This window comes from Aplidium turbinatum, chromosome 12 (assembly GCF_918807975.1).
Source record: "Aplidium turbinatum chromosome 12, kaAplTurb1.1, whole genome shotgun sequence".
Taxonomy (NCBI): Eukaryota; Metazoa; Chordata; class Ascidiacea; order Aplousobranchia; family Polyclinidae; genus Aplidium; species Aplidium turbinatum.
Window position 1 is genome coordinate 2,155,323 of NC_137483.1, and position 20,122 is coordinate 2,175,444.

A 20,122-nucleotide genomic window follows, 5' to 3' on the forward strand; every position below is an offset into this window, starting at 1 on the left:
CTTTGACGCATTCTTTAGCACCTTTAACTCTAAGTTTTGAAAGTGATTTTTTCAATTATTTTTTTGTTTTAATAAACAATAACTGATTTAACATAATCCATTAAAATTGAACATAAACTATAAGCTACAAACGTTTTCGGCCATACACACGTTAGCTCTTATCAAGTAACAAAAAAATAACTGCTTATCATATCTACACTGAAAATGAATAACTGATCTAAACACTGAATTGAAAAACGAAATGCAAAATGAAACGGCATAGCATAGGAGAAAGGCACATCACATGGCGTTTAAATTACACGAGGCAAAAACGCATCATATGACGTAGTGACGTTTTTGTCTGTGGTTGAAGAAAGTGACCTCTTTACCAAAATTGTAATAACTGATTTTACATCTACATTGAAAATAAATAACTGATCTACACAATGAATTGAAACATGAAATGCACAAGAATGAAACTGCAAAGCAGAGGAGAAAGGCACATCACATGGCGGTTAATTACGCGAGGCAAGAAACCGCAACACACAACAAAATGAAAAAACGTTTAGGAGATAGGAAGCACCTGCGGAAAACAACTGCGTATTGAGGCGAGGATTGTATGATTTTATTAGCAAAGCCTCGTGGATTTTAGTGTCAAATTTGGTGGAACATTTACGCACAACTCTAAAAGATTCCAAGGATGGTTTGTTGTTTGATCCTGTGTTGAATCCTGCAATCTTCGCCTCAATACGCAATTGTTTGCCGCAGGCGCTTCCTGTTTGCTTAACGTCTTGTCTTAATTCATCATGTGATGCGTTTTTGCCTCTCGGAATTAACCGCCATGCGATGTGCCTTTCTCCTCTGCTTTGCAGTTTCATTTTTATGCATTTCATGTTTCAATTCATTGTGTAGATCAGTTATTTATTTTCATAAACAATGTTAACATACATAAAGTTCGGCTAGTAAAAGAATTAGTGAGAATCGCATAGCGCCATGTTTAGAATAATGTTTACCGCACTGAGTATTCCTAATTCCCTACACCGCAGAGTCAAGGTTCGACTTGCGCTGAAAGTCATGGAGAAATTCGATGTAGGAATTAGTTTTTGTAAAAGTATTACTTAACATTCTGTGGAGAATTCAGCGAATTTTTATTCAATTAGCCTTCCCACAAAAACACGTTGCATTGATATTGTAATGTACAGTACAGTGCTTTGGATGAACAAGTGTGATTTATGACTGACCGTTATAAACTTACACCCAGAAACTGTTTCATTTTACGATATTGCCTTAGACAGGTGAAAGCAATTGGCTTGTTTGTTCTGTACATAATCGGCCATCGTCGTGTTCCTGCTGCTTGTACCTTCTGTTTACAACGTTTCGCAGCGATAGCTTATAGTTTTATGTAGTTATTGATCGGTGTATTAGTGTACAATACTATCACTATATGCCTCATTATGTCAAGTTACGAGTAAGCTATGCAAGGTAGTGCTATTGTTTAAGCATGTTTATATTGTTTTGCGAAAGTTGGTTTTATGCAAATTTTTCATCTTTCAGTTAAGTTTCTCATTCAAGCTCGGACTGGAAGATTTAGCAATTTGATTAAGTAGCTAGACAAAGTTTAGAACTGAATGGTGAAGACTGTTTGAGTGAGTATCATGTTGTGTTGGGGAGGGGGGGGGGGGTGCATTTTGATTCAAGCAGTTGTAGTCGCCATTAACCTGGCTGGGCGTTGGCACTGCGTTGCAGTATCATACGAACAAGTTCACAATTTGTTTCACAGGATGATTCTGCTCACGTGTAGTTTTGTAAGTTTATTGTATTCTTTTGGTGACTGTAGGAGAGCCTAGATGTCGTGAGCAATCGGTATTCATCCGCGAGACACTCACATCGGATCGCATACCAGAATAAGTTACCGCTTCAAAGACATTTTGACAGGATTGTTTCCTCATTAGCGTTTTGATTTTTCCATTATTAATCTGCCTCCTTATTGATGACCAGTCAATGACCTCCCAATTGCCTGCCAGTTAATCTAGAACCGATCTCAGTGCAAGCAATATTACCGACCTTTCAGCTAGGCCACCACAAGATGCTTCCACCTTGGTGTACGACGTTTGAGCTGCTAACCACCCCATCAACATCTTGTGCCGGCTCAGTCAAACCACAGTCATCAGAAGAACGCAAGAAATTTTAATAATGTTTATTTTGGTGTAAACAATCCAGTTTCTTTTATATTATTTTAGAAAATGGCAGAGAGAGTAATGGAACTCGAAGAAGAGATTCAAGCTGTTCATGGTCTTCGCACGGAGTTGGAAAAAGTGAAACAAAGGGAGACGGAGCTTGATGCTCTTCTGGAAGAACATAAATTAAAGATAACAATATCTGAAGAAGAGAGACACCATGAGAATGAAGAGCATCAGAGCAAGCTTGCAGAGGTATGTATAGTGCTGCAGACTTGTACTACAATGTTTGTCACAATGCCACTTTGTGGCTTAGGTCGTTCGCCGATGTTAGTTTGAATATTTGACGTCATGATTTCTGTCGTCAGTTGTCGCAATCTTTGGCTTCTTCGGCGGATGAATACAAAGAGTTAATGTCCCGGATGGAATTCGAGAAAGCCGAATATGAAGCAGAGATCGAGAGCTTGAAGGATGATGCAAAGAATAAGGAGGAAAACATTAAAGTAGGAATTAGTTTGGTTTTAGTTACAAATTAGTTTGGAATCACTTTACTTTTGGTTTTGTTACCAAAGTTACTTTGTTGAACAACAATAAAACAGACCCCAGCAACAAAATGTTGTTTGCTTTGTTTTCGAAACACAACAAAAAATTGCAAAAGCTCTCGGCTATTTGCAGCTCTTGTCAATCATCTGAAAAACCGATTCGTAATATTGCACTGAAATAAGAATTACAGCACTAGAGAATAAATTCTGCAACGAAGCAGATGCACGCAAAACATGTGCGATGTTATAACTAAATATATTTAATGTACATCTAGCATGTGTAATATATGTTTCTCGGCAGCCGATTGTAGCAAGATTGACAGCGATAGACACGTGTTTCGCCCATGAGGCTGGGCTCGTCAGTATCGCACCACGAATTCATGCCACAAGGGTATTGGACCACCGCTTTTTAGTATAACTCTTATTTATGTACCTTATCATCTCTTACTTTTGTGCTTATCTTTGAATGATGTAACCGACATTATTATCTTCCTCTTCAGGAGCTTGAGGCTGAAGCTGAGCACAAGTCTGCTGCCCTGGACAGCCTGGTCAAGCAGCAGGAGTCTCTGGCAGAGAGGAGAGACAGGGAGGCTCAGGAGGGAGATAACCTCCTCAGGATGCTGCGGGATGACCTGGAGAGGTTGAACAGGGAGAGGTTGGTGGATTTCATGTTTGTAGAAATTGTCACTTTCTCTTAATTTGATTTTTGGTTGTTTATGAGAAATAAAGTGAGCTATCTGTGTTCTTGTGAAGTTGAAAGAACAGAAAAGTATTACACACATCTAACATTTGTCAAAGTTGTTTTACTATTTTTTTTTTCAATTGAGATTGTTGATCCTTAATGGATTGGATAATGGAGTGAGCTTTCCATGCTTCTTTTTGTAATTTGCTCTAACTTTTCTATTGTTCCTTGACAGAGACAGCGCGACCTCAGCGAATGAGCAGTTACTATCCACCCTGTCAGAACTTGTCCGCGCCAACTATCGCTGTGAGGAGATGATCGCTCACAAACTGGAGAGTCTGCCCATCCAGGGAAGAGAGAGGAGGAAGACGGAATCCGAGGAGAATGATGCCTCCACAAGAGATGGTGGGGTTGCACTTCATCATTCCTCATCCTTTGTGCAAAGAACCTGGACAGAATCAATCCCAACAATAGGGAAGCATGGCGAAAGAGCTATAAAAACTGGCGGATTCCTGCTAGCGAGGACAAATGCCAGAGCCAGATTTCATTAACTAAACAAAAGGACAAACGGATGATGATGATTATGAGGCCATAGCCTTAAGAAGGGCCGTAGGTGTTTCTTTATAGAGCAGCTTACTGTTCATAATCATGAGAGAAATCAAGAGCTATATCCGAAGCGGCGCCACTCCGTAATCGACGGCATGCCTTTAAGTGTGTTGCCAAGACACGGCCGCATGCTCATGAGCATTGTCGAACTGGCGCCCTATCGAACGTCGAACCAGGCTCTCATCTCTCGGCTATTAAGCCGGAGTGAGATTTATCCCAATGGACTGCTCTATATTTTTTATGTATCAAACAATTTTAAAGTTCAAACGTTCGAAAGACTTTTCTATCTCCACTTCAGCAAAGAATCCATAAAGATCATTCATAGTGCCAGGAATTTATAAATTTATCACTTTTTCACCTTCCGCAAACGGCAGTAGTCGCATGTTTCAAAAAAATATTTTATACAAATCTCTCCGTAGTTGTCGTACCATCGCGTTTGAGCGCGATTTGCATTGTTTTCGCCGTCACGTCGGTAAGTGCGGCAGAGTTGTCTTTGCACTGTAATCTTATCGTGACGGCCCTGCTTTCTTCAATAGATACCGATTCCACAGCGACACCACTCAACACGAGTCTTAGCGGAAGCTTCGTTGACGAAGGGTTGGATCTGTCGCAACGGCTGAATGAGTCCATGTTCACTGGACCGGAACTGGACCCGTCCGCTCGAGAGACAGTCACCGGGTCAGGAATCCGCGTACGGCAGGCCACTGAGCGGTTGCTTGATATGCTACAAAGCACCATCACTCAGGTGAGGATGTTGGTTGGTAGGTGCCGTGGACATAGGTGGATATTTTGTCTTTGTGTATTATCCGGCAGCACTGATATGCTGCAAATGTGTGTATCATTTTTTATTTACTTTTTGTGTCATCTTCAATTACCCAATTAACAATAATTCATTACTTAACATTAAGTTGATGTGAAAGCTGAAAAATGGTTTACCTTTTTTTAATGCCCCTGAGAATACAGTCATTAGCAGATTACTTTCTTCACACAGAAAAGATGAGGTCGTGGTCAACCTTTACAAATCACTTCATAGGTATGGCTACATAGTTATTTTTTATGACGTAACAGTGACGTGACAGACGCTTATTGTTCAGCTGAATGCCTCCCAGCAAGCGCAGACAGAGCTTGGCGATGATTTGCTCCGGGTGGTGAGCGCAAAGCAAGGTGCCAATGCCACTGGACAACCAGACAAAGGTAGGCCGTGGTTCTCAACATAATATTGTATGCTTTTATATTGAGCTGTGCCCATCGCATGTACGTTTGCTTTGCAAGGCAGGGCAGTGCCGGCACACCACAATTCCCCTAAGTGCTGTGTACCAGACAAGAACGAAGTTTTACACCATTTTTGAAAGATTTTTGGTATGACCCGACAAGGTATCGGACCCACATCTACCGACTCGGTGAGCAGGCCCTCTGTCTACTGACCCTTCAACCCTTTGTGCTAAAAAACAATAAAGTTGTATTGCTTGAACCTCCAACTCGACGTAATGCATGAACATTGAACATTGAACACAACAACACGATGAAGCTGTATTTCGCAACTCGTGATTGTTCTGAGCAAAAAACATGCTGGGAATCAATAACGAGTAAGTTCTTACTGGCTTGGCAGTAGATTTGTCTGGATTTTCCGAATTCTTCCTGTTGTTGATGACAACTGCAATTGCTTGCCTGCCTTATTGTGACGTCACATATGCAAGGTTGCGTCATAATTGTTTCTGTTCCTGCAGAGGACACGGAGAGGATGATTATCAGGATTGCTGAGTTGGAGAAGCAAATCTCGGAGCAAGAGAAGACCTTGGTAAATGCGGTGGCTGAGAGAGAGAAGGTGATTGAGGAGAAGGAAGAAGACATTCAGGAGGAGTATAAGAAGTTGGAAGAAGATAAGGATTTGTTAAAGAAACAAAAAGAAACTCTTCTGGAAGGACGAGAAGAAACTGAACTTAGTAAGATATTTTTAGGTGTTCTTATATAAAGAATGAACTTTAATTTTATGAAAAGACAACTTGATTAGACGTTTTGAGCTCTGTACTTTTTACACATCTTGTATAATTTATTCTCATTTACAGTTACAGTTTATTTACATCCTCAGTTTACCCTAATCCCCATAACTGTGTTATCTCAAATATGAGACTATGTCTTGTAGTTGACTTGAACTGGTCTCTCAATTACCTTCAGATCTTCTTCGCGCTTTGGAGGAATTAACGAAAGAGAAGCAAGTGCTGCTTGAGCGCCATCAAGCGGAAAGGTCGCGGCTCGAGGAGGCGGCCCACCAACTAGAAGAAGCGATCGCGCATCAGTCGAGAGCCACTGAAGAGAAAGAGATGGGTTACTTGTCTCATGTTGACGATCTTAAGTCGCAGGTACTTTGGTGTTGTGTCTAAGCTCATTGTTGGTGGCTAAACTTTTCTAGAGAACGAACAGGGAGGTCAGCCTTCGTGCATTCTGTCAAGTACGTCATTAAGTGGCTTCAATGGGAATTTGGCATCTTTTTCTTGAAAATGTGGTGCTGAGGAACAGACTGCGCACCACATCAACGACTGCAACATCTTCAGCCCGTTTAATGGAGTAAAAGGTCTGCGCGTCTTGGATGATGAAATCAAAGACTGGCAGCTCTCTAGCAGTCTTCCAGTGTAGTCCGGGAACATCTGGAATCCGGGGTGGTAACAGGACAGCCTCTTGGCCCCAGGAGCTCATGCGAAGATTATGTGGCAACACATAACAGCGTGCATTGGACAGGTGTCGAACCGATGTCCATTCGCTGTTTAAATCGAGCACTAATCAGACGTCCACTCAGGCTCGAGGACCTTAAAAGTGCTGACGTCATCATTGGAGATGGCTTTCATCTTTCAGTTCTTGTGGTTTTATCACTTTCATATTTGTAGATCGATGCTCTGACGAAACAAACAGAGTCGGGAACCCGCTTCACGGAGGAGCTAACCTTGGACAGGGAGGTGGAGAGGACGCAGTTTGAGGAGGAGATGGAAATGATGCGGAATGAGATAGACCAGGCTAGGAATTCCGCCAAGACCGAAGCCATGTTGGCCGAGAAGGTGAGAGGGTGATTTACGCGCTATGTCTAATCCGCCATTTTATTCTTCATCTGCCATCAATCATCGTTCGTTTGTGTGCCGGTATATCGCATCTTGCAGGTTGTACTTTGTTATCGTCTCGTAATATGTTGGTGAAAAAACTGAAGTCTAAAATCCAGACAATTGCCGCCGCATCAATGCAGTGTCTCGATGTTGATGTTTGAGTGTCTCGAACATTGATATACCTTTAGCTTTGAGGCTGCTACCCAGCTCTTGAAGATTTGCATTACCGTACCATGAACCATGAACAAGTCAAGGAAAACACTTTTTCCACCTTCAGGCATATCTTTCAGTGTCTTGCCATGCTTCTTGTGCTCTAGGCGGGTTTCGAACCGAGGTCCGCTTAAGTCTAGAATGTCGAGCTCACCACTTTGTCGCAATATGTCATCTTCATTTGTTGACGTCGATTGCGTCATAATCATCGTTGCTGTTCTTTCAGCGACGACGCCACAACTCGGCCGTTCTTTCCGACATTGAAGAGGTGCTCAGATTAGATTGACGAAACGTTTGTTCAATCAATCGTAGGGTTCATCAGACAAACCGATGATCATTAGTGGTTGATTGTAGATTACAGGATTAATTTCCATTACATGATCGTTCAAATCCATTGATAGCCGTTAGACTTTGATAGAAAACAACTGAATTTCTGATTTCTTTGATTTTTTTTCTAGTAACTTTTGAGTGGTATCTGAAATTGACATCGTGATAATTACAATTTTTTTTCTAACGAAAGATATTTTTATGTGGTTTCGTTATAAAAAGTACAACTTGTGCTAGTTGATGCTGATTCGAATAAGTTCCCGATCCTTAATTCAGATAATACGAAACCAAGAAAGTTTCCAAAAATATTTGATAAAACTACCATTCAACGTTTTATAGGCAGAGAAAACTTTTTCTCGAACCGTTGAAAATTTCATGATCTGATCACCGCTTCAATGCGTGATGGAAATCTAAATCCTTAATTGTTACGTAGCTCTATGTTCGATTGTTATGCAGCATTATGATCAGTCGGTACGTGTGATAACGCTTTTCGAATGCAATAATGACGGATTGATGCCCAATCAGCAAATGTTTTGTTTGCATTGATTCAACGTCTGCAGATGTTCAGTCAGTGCAAAAACTGATGTACTAACCATAGTGTGTAGTCTCTGGACATTAAAACTGAAACTGACCTGCCTTGTAAACATTAGTTATCTGTGTGTGCTGATTCCTCATTAGCGCCAGCCGACCAACCTCCAGAGACTGATTTGTCGTTTGCATGTCTCATTGCTTCATTCTAACGTTAATCAAACGTTGCCTGATGTTGTTACTTTGAAACTGCATGAGTGACTTCATTGCCTAGGTTGCCACTAAGGCCAGTTGCTATTATTATGAACTGTGTTCCCTATGAAGTACTTTGACAGAAGTTCTTAAAGTTTGTAAAGCATAAACGGTCATCACCCAGACAACAACATCCGTCATTTTTACACTGATTCAACATCTGCAGACGTTGATTCAATGTAAAAATGATTGGATTTTGATGTAGCGGCGCAGTGCATAGTATTAGTAAGCTTTTTAACATAAAAAGAAGTAGTTTAATTATGTAAGTGGTTCGAATACCGCCCATGCTAACCATGTTGACTGCCACCAGCGCAGCACACGCTGTGGTTGCCAGTCAACGAAAGAATGCAAAGCAGGTGATAAAAAGTAAATGAGATATGTTTTAATATCCAATTACTTGAGTTGCTGCATTAGGCAGTTGCTGCTGAGCTAAGTTGCTGCATTAGACAAACTAAGGCTTGATGAAGACCCACTAGAATTAATAGAGACGAGGTGTTTTATCATTGGAGAGCTGCATTGTTTATTAATGTTTAAGCAAGGGCTGCATCGTTTGTTAAGGCGTGACAGTGGTAGCAACGCGGTATTTGCAGTCAGTTTATTTGGTTGGTCAAGTGATGTACTGAAGTGAAAGCATCACGCAGTCATCTCTGTCGTTTGGTTCATCAGATGTGTTCAAAAGTCAGATATGCTCAACTGACTTACAATATGTCATTGACTCACTCACAAGCGCTTCTTCCTCATTAAGGTGTCACTACTTGAAGAGGAGCTAGATGCAAGGCAACAGTCCCAAGAAGAGTCGGATACCAAAATAGAAGAGCTGAAGGAAGATCTTCAGCAAAAAGAGAACTTGGTGAAAGAACTCCAAGACTGCCTCAAAGATAACGTGGTGACTATAATGGTGTTGACTTCAAAATCATTATCGAATATCCAAATCATTATCTAACCCAATTATCATTATCAAATATCAACCTCCCCGCGTGTATAATGTTTTTCTTAACTACTCTTCACAGACTCATTCATGTGATTTAATTATAAGATTCTTCTTTCTTACATCTGCGGTATGTTGGCAGCTACATCCATCGTGTGTGTTTTTACTATTTTCCGTCTTTCAAAACACTTGTTCCATATTTTGTTTAAAGTTTATTTGCATTTGATAACAAACCAGAATGAAGAGCTCAACCAGGAAGCGCTTGATTTGAAGTCATCTTTAGAGGACTCCCGGAGAAGAGAGGATGTCCTTCAGAAGGAGCTTTATGAGAACATGCTCCGGATCTCTGCTCTGGAAGCACAGCTGGATCGTTACCGCCATGGAGTTGATGAGAACGCTCTTGTCGCTCTCGAGAAAGCAGAAGCTGAGGAGAGGAGGATGAAAGAGCAAGGATTGCAAGATCTAGAAGAAAAAGACACCGAAGTAATTTCTCCTAGCTAATTTTTAAGACGATTTGTAATACGATGATTAATGGCATGTGTACAAGCCTGAGACTGTAAAGCAGTGAATGTGTTGCGTCAAACAACGAACCAGTGTGCAACGTTTTGATGAGACGTTCCCGTGTCGTACACGTCAGTAATGGGTGTGTGTGATTCACAATCACTGATATGCTAAGAAACCGAAGCCAATGCTGATGGGGTTGGGCTACTGATGGCGGACCATCGATTACTATCAATATGTACTATTTAGAATTGTAGATTGTAGTTAGGTTGGGCAAACGAAAAGGATCGCTTGTGGACTGTGTTGCGAACCTTAGTTAGGATGGTTTTGCATGGTTAACAGGGATTTGAAGCACAGACCTATGCTTGATCTCATCTATGTAACAAGATGTAAGCTTCGGTAGACAAATTCTATCTTGGTCCAATTTATTGTTCCGCGCCTCAGACAGCGCACCCACTTGCAACGTCATTGCATTGTGACGTGACGGCAATTTTAATTGACCTGCGTCTGTGGTTGGCTACTACAGATTGAACACTTGGTGGAGCAACAGAACGCACTGCGGACCCAACTTATAGAGAAAGAAGAAGAAGTCGAAAGACTTTTGCATTCGATGGAGGATGCCAAAGAGCTTGAAGCCGAAAACGCCAAATTGAAGGTATAACGATTCCACCTGTTCGAAGCTTTTGTTCGATGCAGTGGTTGGTTTTTGCTAAAAGTGACGTTTAACTGCTAAAACCACTGCGTGACAATGATGTGGTAACAATGGTGGAACTGGCGATTGATCCGAAACAAGTGTCCATCACTGTCATGCTTTGGTACAATCGGTGGCTGATATGCATACAACGGACATCACTATTGCTGCTAAAAATATTCATGAAAGTTCCTTACTTTATCCAGGAGAGTCTGGAAGTGGCCAAGTTAGAGGTCTCTGAATGCAACGTCGCCCCAACTCAGTCCCAACAACTCGAGGCTCTATCGCGCCACCTTCTGGAGGAAAAGAACGCTGAAATTGACGACTTACGTCACAAGATAGCGCTCGTGCAGAGCGATAATGTGGATGGCGAATCAAAAAACGTGAGGAATTAGAAAATATGCAATTTGTTAGTTAACATTTCAACAAGTCTATGAATGCGCGACTTTCATGTTTATCATGTAATGAGACATCTAAAGATTAGCATCTACTCATTATCATCTCTTATCAGTATCTCCTCATTTGCATCATTTTATCATCATCATCTTCTCACCGCCACCTCATATCTCCAGTTCAATTCAAAACAGCTTGTCGTACTTGCCAGCATTTCTCCAACTTCACGCATGACCCGGTAGTAGAGTTCCTGACCCTGCTACTTCGTTGACTTTTAAACCCGCATTGTTGTTACGTTTTTCGATTGTTTTAGATCCTGTCGTCACTGCAACTCCGAGTAAGGGAGTTATCTTCCGAGAATGAGGATTTGAGACAGCAACTGCACAACATGGGAGAGAGTCTTGAACAAGCCATGCAGGTGAAGATTCAGTTGGTTGTGGAAATCTTCTTGGAATTAATCCACAATCTTCACACTGATTTTAATTTCATTTTTGGAGACTGCAAGAAAAGATGAATTGATTAGAGCTTACTTCATTCCCTGGTTTTCTATGAAGACTGAGATTGTAAAGTTAAAACTTCTCGAACGCAATGAAGTTTGGTTGGAACAGAGAGCTTTTTTACTTTTACACTTTTTGTTGGTGATTTCAGGAAGGACTTCTTCAAGAAGAGCAAGTAGTCCAGGAAATATCCCGTAAGAACGCATCCAACACTGATGAAGATACCGGTATCCAGGACTTAACTACTGATGATCTTACTAGAAGAGGAGACTCAGAAAGATTCGAGGTAGAAAATGCTCGCCTCTGCCATCTAGAGGAGGAAAACTCTCGTCTTCGTGGTGAGCTGGAGGTCGCTACACACCAAGCTGAAGATCTTATCAGTGAATTGGGAAAGGATGTTTTTCATCTTCCTCCTGGCACCAAGGAGAAAATTAGAGATTTGGAAGAGCAGTTGGAAAAGGAACAAGAATGTTCCTCGTCTGATTCATCATCATCTGAGTCTTCATCAGACGAAGAGACATTAGTGCTAACCAAAAGAAAACTTTCCAGAAGTGAAGGTTCCAATATTGTACAAGGTATCCATTTTGTCGGTAGTGAAAGTAATTCTTGAACAACTTTTGGATTATATCGCAACAATGAACGATGTTTGATAATAATATTGCATTGTTACAAAAGAAAAAGCACAGTGGCAACTTAAACTCTACAACTTAACATTATAAACTTCACTTCTCGTCCGTGCATTGTGGGTAAATGTTTGTGACTGTCCATCCTTAGAGAAACTGTTGGAGATTGAGGAGGAGATCAAGTCCGATCCATCCACCGTGCTCGGGAGGTTGTTGCGCGACAAAGACCACGCTATGACGTCACATACGACTGCTATACAACGCCTGGAATTAAAGCTGCATGATGCACAAGATGAAATAGCCAGGCAGAACGAGCGGGTAGGAGGTTGAGCATTGCAATGTCTCTTAACTGGAGCAAGTTGCCTTTGAACTTATGACCATCTTTTTTTTGGCTTTCTAAGGCTGCACAGATTTTGTCTTTTTTACGTACAACGAACTTATTGACAAGTTTGCAACTTGAATGTACAGACCTTGCCAACTTTCAAACCTGTATTATTGAATAGAATTGATGTAATTTGCATTTTAAACTGTTCGCTCAATGTGCTTTATTCTGATGGGAAATGATTATTATTATGAGAAATTAAATTGCCAAAGTGTGAGCACTGAAAAGATTTTATATTTATTTTTTATAACAATCTTACATTGGTTCCAGCTCTCTGCAAAAAAATTGGTCCACGAGCAAGAAGTTTCTAAAGAAAGCTCTCTTTCATCTTCTGCCTCCTCTGATGAGGAAAAGAGCTGCTCATCTCTGTCTGAAGATGAACGACAGGAAGAAGAGGCTGATGAGCTCGGAGATGAAGACACAGCTCACCAGACCGAAGATTCAAAACTACATCCTGGCATCTATGCAGTGGAGGAGCTAAGGACACTGCTAGATGCTAAGGAACAGGAGATGGAAAATGATAAAGATTTAATGAGAGAAAAAGATACACTCCTCCAAGAAAAAGAAAAGTGAGACTCCTTGGTTTAAACCCAACGTTACTGTGCTTCCTCTAGCATAATGTTTCATTGAAACAGCGATGCATTAAATAGTTAAAGTCGTGGTTGAAATTAAAGATTAAAATTATTCAATAAAGGAAGCAAGATTAGAATTATGACGTTTGCTAATCTTTTGACTTACAATTCAATCGATGCAAACTGATTAAGGATAAATGACTGGAGGTGATTTAACCGAGTAAAATTGGCAGCATCTTTATCAGGTTGGTCATTTCAAAGTAACATTGATGTAGCTGCAGCCAACAACCATGGTGCAAGTTACATTCTAACGCTTGTGCATATTTTGTAGTACTCGTATAATATTTATATTTTGTTTGTAGAAAACTAACAGAGCTCTTCAACCAAATCGAAGCCAATGATGAGACGATTTCTCAATTGGAAGCTGAGTTGGAAGAAAAGTGAGTGGATAATATGTTATTCTAAAGTGTTTATGTTTAAATGTGAAGAGTAACTTATAAATGTTTTTATATTTTTCAACTTTTTCTGTATTTAACGTAATATTTTTTATTGATCCACCAACTGATAGAGGACTGATGAGCAATGACGCAACTAAAAACGATTATAAATTTCAAACCCTCTTATTGAGACCTATGCGATGTCACGATAAGTGAACAAATACTAACATTATTTATTGTGATCACATACGTTAAGACGCCACATGTGCCTCAGGCGGGGGTTAAAGTTTATAACCTCTGGCTCTGCTGCTGTTGAGCATTCTGCCATTTGCATCTTTGGTTTGACCTTCTGTGATATAAGGGCGGTTAGACCAAAGTCAGGTGAATCATTGTAAGTTCTAGAACCCCCAAGGGTGATATTTGTTTGAAAAATTATTTGTAACAACGCATAGGTCCAAAGAGATTGAAGATCTTTGCTCGAATCATCGAATGGACGCACCAAGTGATCTCCATGGTCAGGAGGACTTGATTAAACTCAAGGAGGAGCTGAATGACCTCACCATGAAAGCTGCAATTGCTCAAGAGGTTAGTCTATTCCATCTGAGGAAGCGTCGTTGTGCGAAACGTGCAAATCTTGTTGTTATCTCGTAGTTCAAACCTCTGGTTGACACAATAATCACTAAAGTTTCATTAAATTAGAACTTTTTAATAAGCCTTGATGATATAGTTTGACGACGACAACTTAGTTTCTAAAGTTTTTACTCACGGAACCACCATGTGGAACTTACATTTGTCTTCTTTCAAATGAATGATTTTCTTCTATCGTTACTGCCTGATGGAGTGAAAATTATCTCTTTCCTTGTTACTCTTCATTGACAATTGATTGTGCAATAGATTCCTTGGCGCGATAGTGCATTGTAGTTACTTCACCACATTCCGCTTCCCAACCAATAAACTTTTATCTTGGTTTTGGATGCAAGTCGGCAAAACATGAAAGTGAAACTACCTCTGTCAAGTAGTGCCATGGTCGAGTTTCGAACCCGCCTCCTACTGGTCGTTTCTTGGACGTACTATTCTTCATCGCCCAGCTCTATTGTTATTTCACAATTCCTTATGGGATTCAGGAACGGGTTCACATGTCTAAGCAGCTGGATGATGTCCAGAGAGAGTGCTCCTCTCTTCTGGAGAATAACCGTGTCTTGGAGGAGAGGAAGAACGATCTGGAGAAAGAAGTTGAAGAAGCAACATCGAAGATGGAAGAACGGGATAAATTCCTCCAAGAAAAACTTTCAGAAATGCAAAAGGTTGTTGTAGTGTTATTTCGTTTGTGTTGTCATACATCTCATTGAATGCCATCAAATAAAGAACATTGCTAATTGTTCAGCTCTATGTTCAATTATATTCATTGTTTGCAATGTTATTCAGGCTTCTGTTGTCATCGTGATCGTACATATAGGCCTACAATATATTTGATATTGGTCCATTCTCAAAAGCGGTGCTTCTACATACTTTTTGTAGTTGACACCTTAAAAGCTACTTTCGATCAAACTGATTTCGTCTTTTTTCATCATGGTTTACTTTCAGGTGGAAGCTGAGTCAGTGAATTCGCAACAGAACGTGGTGGCCATGTCCCAAAAGATTGATAAGATGAAGATAATGATCGCAGATGCAGAAGAAGCACGACGCGTTCTGCAGGTACAAACATTCAATGCATGGGGAAGGTTGGATCTTTTAGTGTTAAGGTTTAGGTTTGATTCGTTAGTTAAGTAGGCAACTGACATCCAAACTTAAAAAGTGTTTTTTTTCATACTTTTGTCAGGCTTTGAACTTTGAGCAATTTTTAGAAGCTTTGAACCAGTGACAAATGGTTCGGTCACGCTGCTACAGTGCCAGGTGTTTGTTGGTTGTTAAATTATGGTTGGTTGTAAATTGTTCCATTCATCAGTGTCGCTGGATAGCTGCCTGTTCTGGAGTTGCCTTCTTTTGCTGTTTACGTCAAGATTTGAACTACCAACCTGGGAATCTTATCCTTTGTTCGCTCATGGACTACCGCGAGACAACGCGCGACCCAGGAGCCGAACGTGACCATGTAATCGACTCCATCGCTTATTTGCTTCTTCGTTTCAGGTTGAACTGGACAAGCTGAACATCAACCGAGAAACGGAAACCAACCATCCGCGCGGTGGCGCTAGTGATGCACTACGTATCGGAGCTGCCGGGGATGTGCTTGTCCAAAGAAATGTGGGTTTGGATGAAAAAATAACTTTCTTGTGTTGTTATTTTTACAACAATCCTTCTATTTTGTTGATGCACAATGCATGTGGACATCCATATCGGACGATGTTTATGTCGTTTAAAAATTTGTTCGGTATAATTTGTTATTGCATACAACGGCGATTCATAATATGTCTTATTGTCTTCATGGGATTCCTCTCCTGTTTATCCCATTTGCTCTTCCAGTCTTCTCATGGTTCGACAAGTTCCTCCTCCTCCTCTTCGGAGATAGAGAGCACCGAGGTCTTGAGATTGGAGGAGAAGATAGAGGAATTAAAGGAGGAGATAAATAATTTAACTTTCAAGAATGAAGAGTTGGAAATTGAATTGGAAACCCTTAAACAAGTAAATTGTTTGAAGTAACCTTGCAATGTGTCAGAGACAACGTGACACAATGTGAATTTTCCCTTAAAGAAATGTAACATCGCTATAACACGCACGTGTGTAAACCAGGTCGAAAAAAGCGCGTTCAAAAAATTATTAATGCAATTGCTTTGAAATTTTCACTTACTTGTTGATCATAAAAGTAATAAATTTGCAACCCGGCCATCAAACCTCTCACGTTGCAAAGTGATGAAATTACGTTCGTTTTAGCCGCTTGGCAGGTACAGAGAAAACCGCTGATCCCAGTTGTGGGAAAAGATTTGAAGTAGGCAGAAGGTAGACAACTAAGTAATATGATTGAATAGCAACATTTATTCGAACCAACATTCATTCGCTTGTTGTCTGACTGTGGTATTGTGAAATTACTCAGCTACATCAGAAAACCAAACTTTCATTTGACGCGCAGTCGCACGTGGATGAATGTGAGTCACTGATGCAACGCCATGAAAGAGAAGTTTCTCATCTGGAGGATCGGCTCAATGAAGTCCACGAGTCCACCAGGATGGAGAACTTCGAAGATGATCTCCAACATCCTCCCCTCATGCAATCGGTGAGATCAGGAAGATGATGATGTTATGGAGTTTCAAAATGTTTTTTGACCACGATGTTTAGCATCTACATTTTGGGTTCTTTATGTTTGGACCAGACTATTCATGTTATGATTATTGCAATATTAATATGATCATCATTATCACTGCAGACTCGCATCCCATCCACAGAGAGCAAGTCCTTAGTGGAGAGTTTGGAAGGAGAGATCGAAGAGCTGAAGAAAAAGCATCAGACGCATATGGAGGAGATCAAGGTAAAAATTAAAGCTTGAGACAAATGCTACGTATTTCTATTACGTCACAGTCAGTCGCGCAATCCCAACCAGGAAATCAGTCTTTTTCATCAGTTCATTGTTTGCTTTATCCTTCTGCACACGTTGAATCATAGTAAAAAAGACTGATCTACTGAATAAGTGGCTTATGTTTTTCTTGAGAACATTCGTTGCAAGGAAGCAATCGGTCACCCCAACCAGTGCAGAAAAAACGAAGTTGGTTGAATATGGTCTGCTAAACGAATGGAGCGTTTAGATAATGATTAGATAATCTAGCTAGCGTATTTTTATAGATAGAGTGCCCACATTTGTCGGGGAACAAACGACGGAAAGCCGTGAACTAACTCATTAAGACCATCATCTTATAAGCCGGGTTCTTCATCCTTCATGTTTCCTAGATTATATGTAAAGAAGCTCCAGTCTCTTTAATCCAAGATTACTTGAATCCATGTGGACACTGATCACTTATTGTGGTATGTGCTTGCAAGGAGATCATCTCTGTTTTGGTTGATTGTCATCAGAACAAATACGCTCGCGAGTTGGAAGAAGCCGTTGCCAAGGCAACCAAGGAGCAGGAGAATCGTGACTCGATGAGGTTGTCAGAGATTGAAGATAAACACAGGAAGGAGATGAATGAACTCCTCTCAGAGTCGATATCAGGTAGGAGGAAGCATCCTGATTACTTACGGATCCCGTTTGTTCCGAGAGTCGCATCTTCTGATATAATTACTTCACAGTGTAGATTCAAACGATCTGTTATAGCCTGATGCTGCGGGTTCTTTTTGGCAATATCCAATTACACTAGCTTTCGGAACACAGTTCCCTAGTCATGTGCTATGACGAATGGTGTTAAAGTCAGTGAGTGGTTTTTTAAACCACTCACTGACTTTAACACCATTCGTCATAGCACATGACTAGGGAACTGTGTTCCGAAAGCTAGTGTAATTGGATATTGCCAAAAAGAACCCGCAGCATCAGGCTATAACAGATCGTTTGAATCTACACTGTGAAGTAAGCAACGATCATGCTGCTAAAAGCGAAACTCATTCAACTACATTCTGATATAATGTTCTCGTTCACAAATGTGAGTTAAAAAATATTTGCACTCGGCTGGATTCGAACCTACTACGTTTGTTCTACCCACTGAAGTGTGTGATCTCAATTGTTTTAAAGCACCAAATAAGCGATCGTTCCTTTTCGTGCTGCGAGGCTGAAGGTGTTTGTTGCTCACTAACACTTCGTCTCATCACACACAACGGCCGATGGTGGCCCATTTCATTTTCAAATTTGAATACCTAACCGCTGTATTATGTCCTGGATTGAGCAGGAGCTTTATTTTGCAGGCGACAACGAGCTTGCTCAGCGGCTACGAAATGAACTGGATCTTGCCGACAAGCTTGACAAGGAACTGATCGATCAGCTTTCATCTGTCACTCAACAGAACGTCCGACCAATAGAAAGCGAGCAAGAGACGTTAAGTCACGCCTCTTCAGAACGTGAGGCTGAAATATCAAGTCGTTTGCAAGTGAGGCATTTCATAAGTTCATAAAACAGAGGAACGAAGTTGTCACTGCTTTGAATTTGCTCCTTTCATATCTGTTGAAATAAACCCAGTGATGTCATTGAGCCGAAACACCACCGTAATATATAACCGTGGAGGGTTGTTCGTAACGGGCAGTAGTTAACTATCGTTTGTAGCACTAGTTGCAACGTTCATGGTGCGCGAAACGTCAGTGAAGCAATAAACCATCCTGTTTATTGTTGCTGTTACTTTCAATTTCATCAGATGAACGTTGCAACTAGTGCTACAAACGATAATTGTCCTGATGAACACCCATACTTTTCAGTAGTTAACTAGTTATGTTATGTTCACAAAACTCTTGCGCTGCATGTAGGTCGCCTTGCGTAGTTTTTCGTTATTTCTCTTATTAAAGTTTACCATTTTGATCAATAAACACGACACTTCCAAGGACCCGAGCTCGAAACCGCTCCAGAGCAGGCTGCTGTGGATTGCAGACACTTAATAACATGCTGAAATGAGAGCAGTTGACTCGATGACTATTTTGCGCTGCTTCCAACTTTGTTGTGTTATATTATATCTGTAATTACGTTGCATGTTGTGGTGATAGAGACAAATTGATATAATGTAAAAAAGAACTGGTTAGGGCTGCTCTACACCTGAGCAACATGAAGGGTGTATGGACTTGTTCACTTTTTAATTTTCCTTTTTCCTATAGCAACTTCTATCCCGCCTCCACAACGAAGGCGTCCAGGTCCTCACCTTATCCGAGCTTCAGTTTCTCAAGCGTCACCAACCTAGCAGAAACGTCTCCTTAAAGTGAGTGTGACGTCATAGTTGTGGTCTTATGTATAAAGCGTTTGTTTCTTTGCTGATGTAATGAGTCCACTTTCGGGACTTGCATGTGAAGATTTTGTTCCTGGCACAGTTGGTGACAGCCATTGCAAGAGCAACAACAGAATCATGGACATTCTCGAATACGTGCGCGCGATGCTACCCGAGCGTTGGTAAAAAGATTATGACTCTATATATTTGTATATCGACTGAGATATTTGTGCGCGTTCTGTTAACGGCGTCAACCTATCCAGTACAGCTCATTTGTGAGCAGACTTTTGTAATTATGAACGACTGTCTGCACTAATAACTTCATTTAAGATAATATACAAAACAAAGGAAGATATCTGCTAGTTCAACGTGACTGATCTACCTAACTATTGCCATTAATTGTGTGACCAACTATGAAACTTCTGAGTTTTTAAGATTTCATAATAAAATTATTGAATTTCCTACAATTAGTATATTCGCTAACTCGCTGTCGTTCTCAGCACTGACACAGAAGGGAGTGCTCCTCCACCCCACCCAGTAGTGGATGTCGACGCTTTGAAGCTGGCTTGGGAGAGCGAGAAGCTAGCGCTGTTGGACGCAATACAGGCCCTGAAGGAACTCCTGACACAAACCGCCACCGACTCCGCGGTAGGTATCGATGCTCGGACATGGCAACCCTGTTCAGAGTAGAAGGCTTTGGTTTATTTTAAGTGGTATCGGTAAAAACTAACTTTTGTGTCGAAGCGAAGTTCCGCCTAGATAACTGAACGGAAATTTTAAACTTCGGCAGGTTTCACTCAGCTAACCATCATCAAGCAAGTTCCCATTGACCTCATTGTACCGGGCAATGTAATCACATTATGATATGATTATGATTCTAT

General features: G+C 40.8%; 1 protein-coding gene across 1 annotated transcript in view; it reads left to right on the forward strand.

Annotated features, from left to right (window-relative positions):
• The window catches only part of LOC145781053 (uncharacterized), a 58,153-nt gene that overhangs the window by 25,367 nt on the left and 12,664 nt on the right, over nt 1-20,122 (forward strand). Inside the window, exons 35-63 of the mRNA XM_082592775.1 lie at nt 2,220-2,411; nt 2,525-2,659; nt 3,199-3,353; nt 3,616-3,785; nt 4,523-4,731; nt 5,081-5,180; nt 5,714-5,929; nt 6,162-6,346; nt 6,869-7,036; nt 9,141-9,281; nt 9,561-9,806; nt 10,351-10,479; nt 10,722-10,898; nt 11,222-11,326; nt 11,557-11,980; nt 12,180-12,346; nt 12,681-12,979; nt 13,345-13,422; nt 13,872-14,004; nt 14,544-14,723; nt 15,004-15,114; nt 15,547-15,660; nt 15,880-16,038; nt 16,484-16,627; nt 16,778-16,879; nt 17,419-17,557; nt 18,241-18,422; nt 19,135-19,235; nt 19,742-19,889. Of these exons, the coding sequence (XP_082448901.1) occupies nt 2,220-2,411; nt 2,525-2,659; nt 3,199-3,353; nt 3,616-3,785; nt 4,523-4,731; nt 5,081-5,180; nt 5,714-5,929; nt 6,162-6,346; nt 6,869-7,036; nt 9,141-9,281; nt 9,561-9,806; nt 10,351-10,479; nt 10,722-10,898; nt 11,222-11,326; nt 11,557-11,980; nt 12,180-12,346; nt 12,681-12,979; nt 13,345-13,422; nt 13,872-14,004; nt 14,544-14,723; nt 15,004-15,114; nt 15,547-15,660; nt 15,880-16,038; nt 16,484-16,627; nt 16,778-16,879; nt 17,419-17,557; nt 18,241-18,422; nt 19,135-19,235; nt 19,742-19,889 (4,809 nt within the window). The remainder of the gene's footprint in view (nt 1-2,219; nt 2,412-2,524; nt 2,660-3,198; nt 3,354-3,615; nt 3,786-4,522; nt 4,732-5,080; nt 5,181-5,713; nt 5,930-6,161; nt 6,347-6,868; nt 7,037-9,140; nt 9,282-9,560; nt 9,807-10,350; nt 10,480-10,721; nt 10,899-11,221; nt 11,327-11,556; nt 11,981-12,179; nt 12,347-12,680; nt 12,980-13,344; nt 13,423-13,871; nt 14,005-14,543; nt 14,724-15,003; nt 15,115-15,546; nt 15,661-15,879; nt 16,039-16,483; nt 16,628-16,777; nt 16,880-17,418; nt 17,558-18,240; nt 18,423-19,134; nt 19,236-19,741; nt 19,890-20,122) is intronic.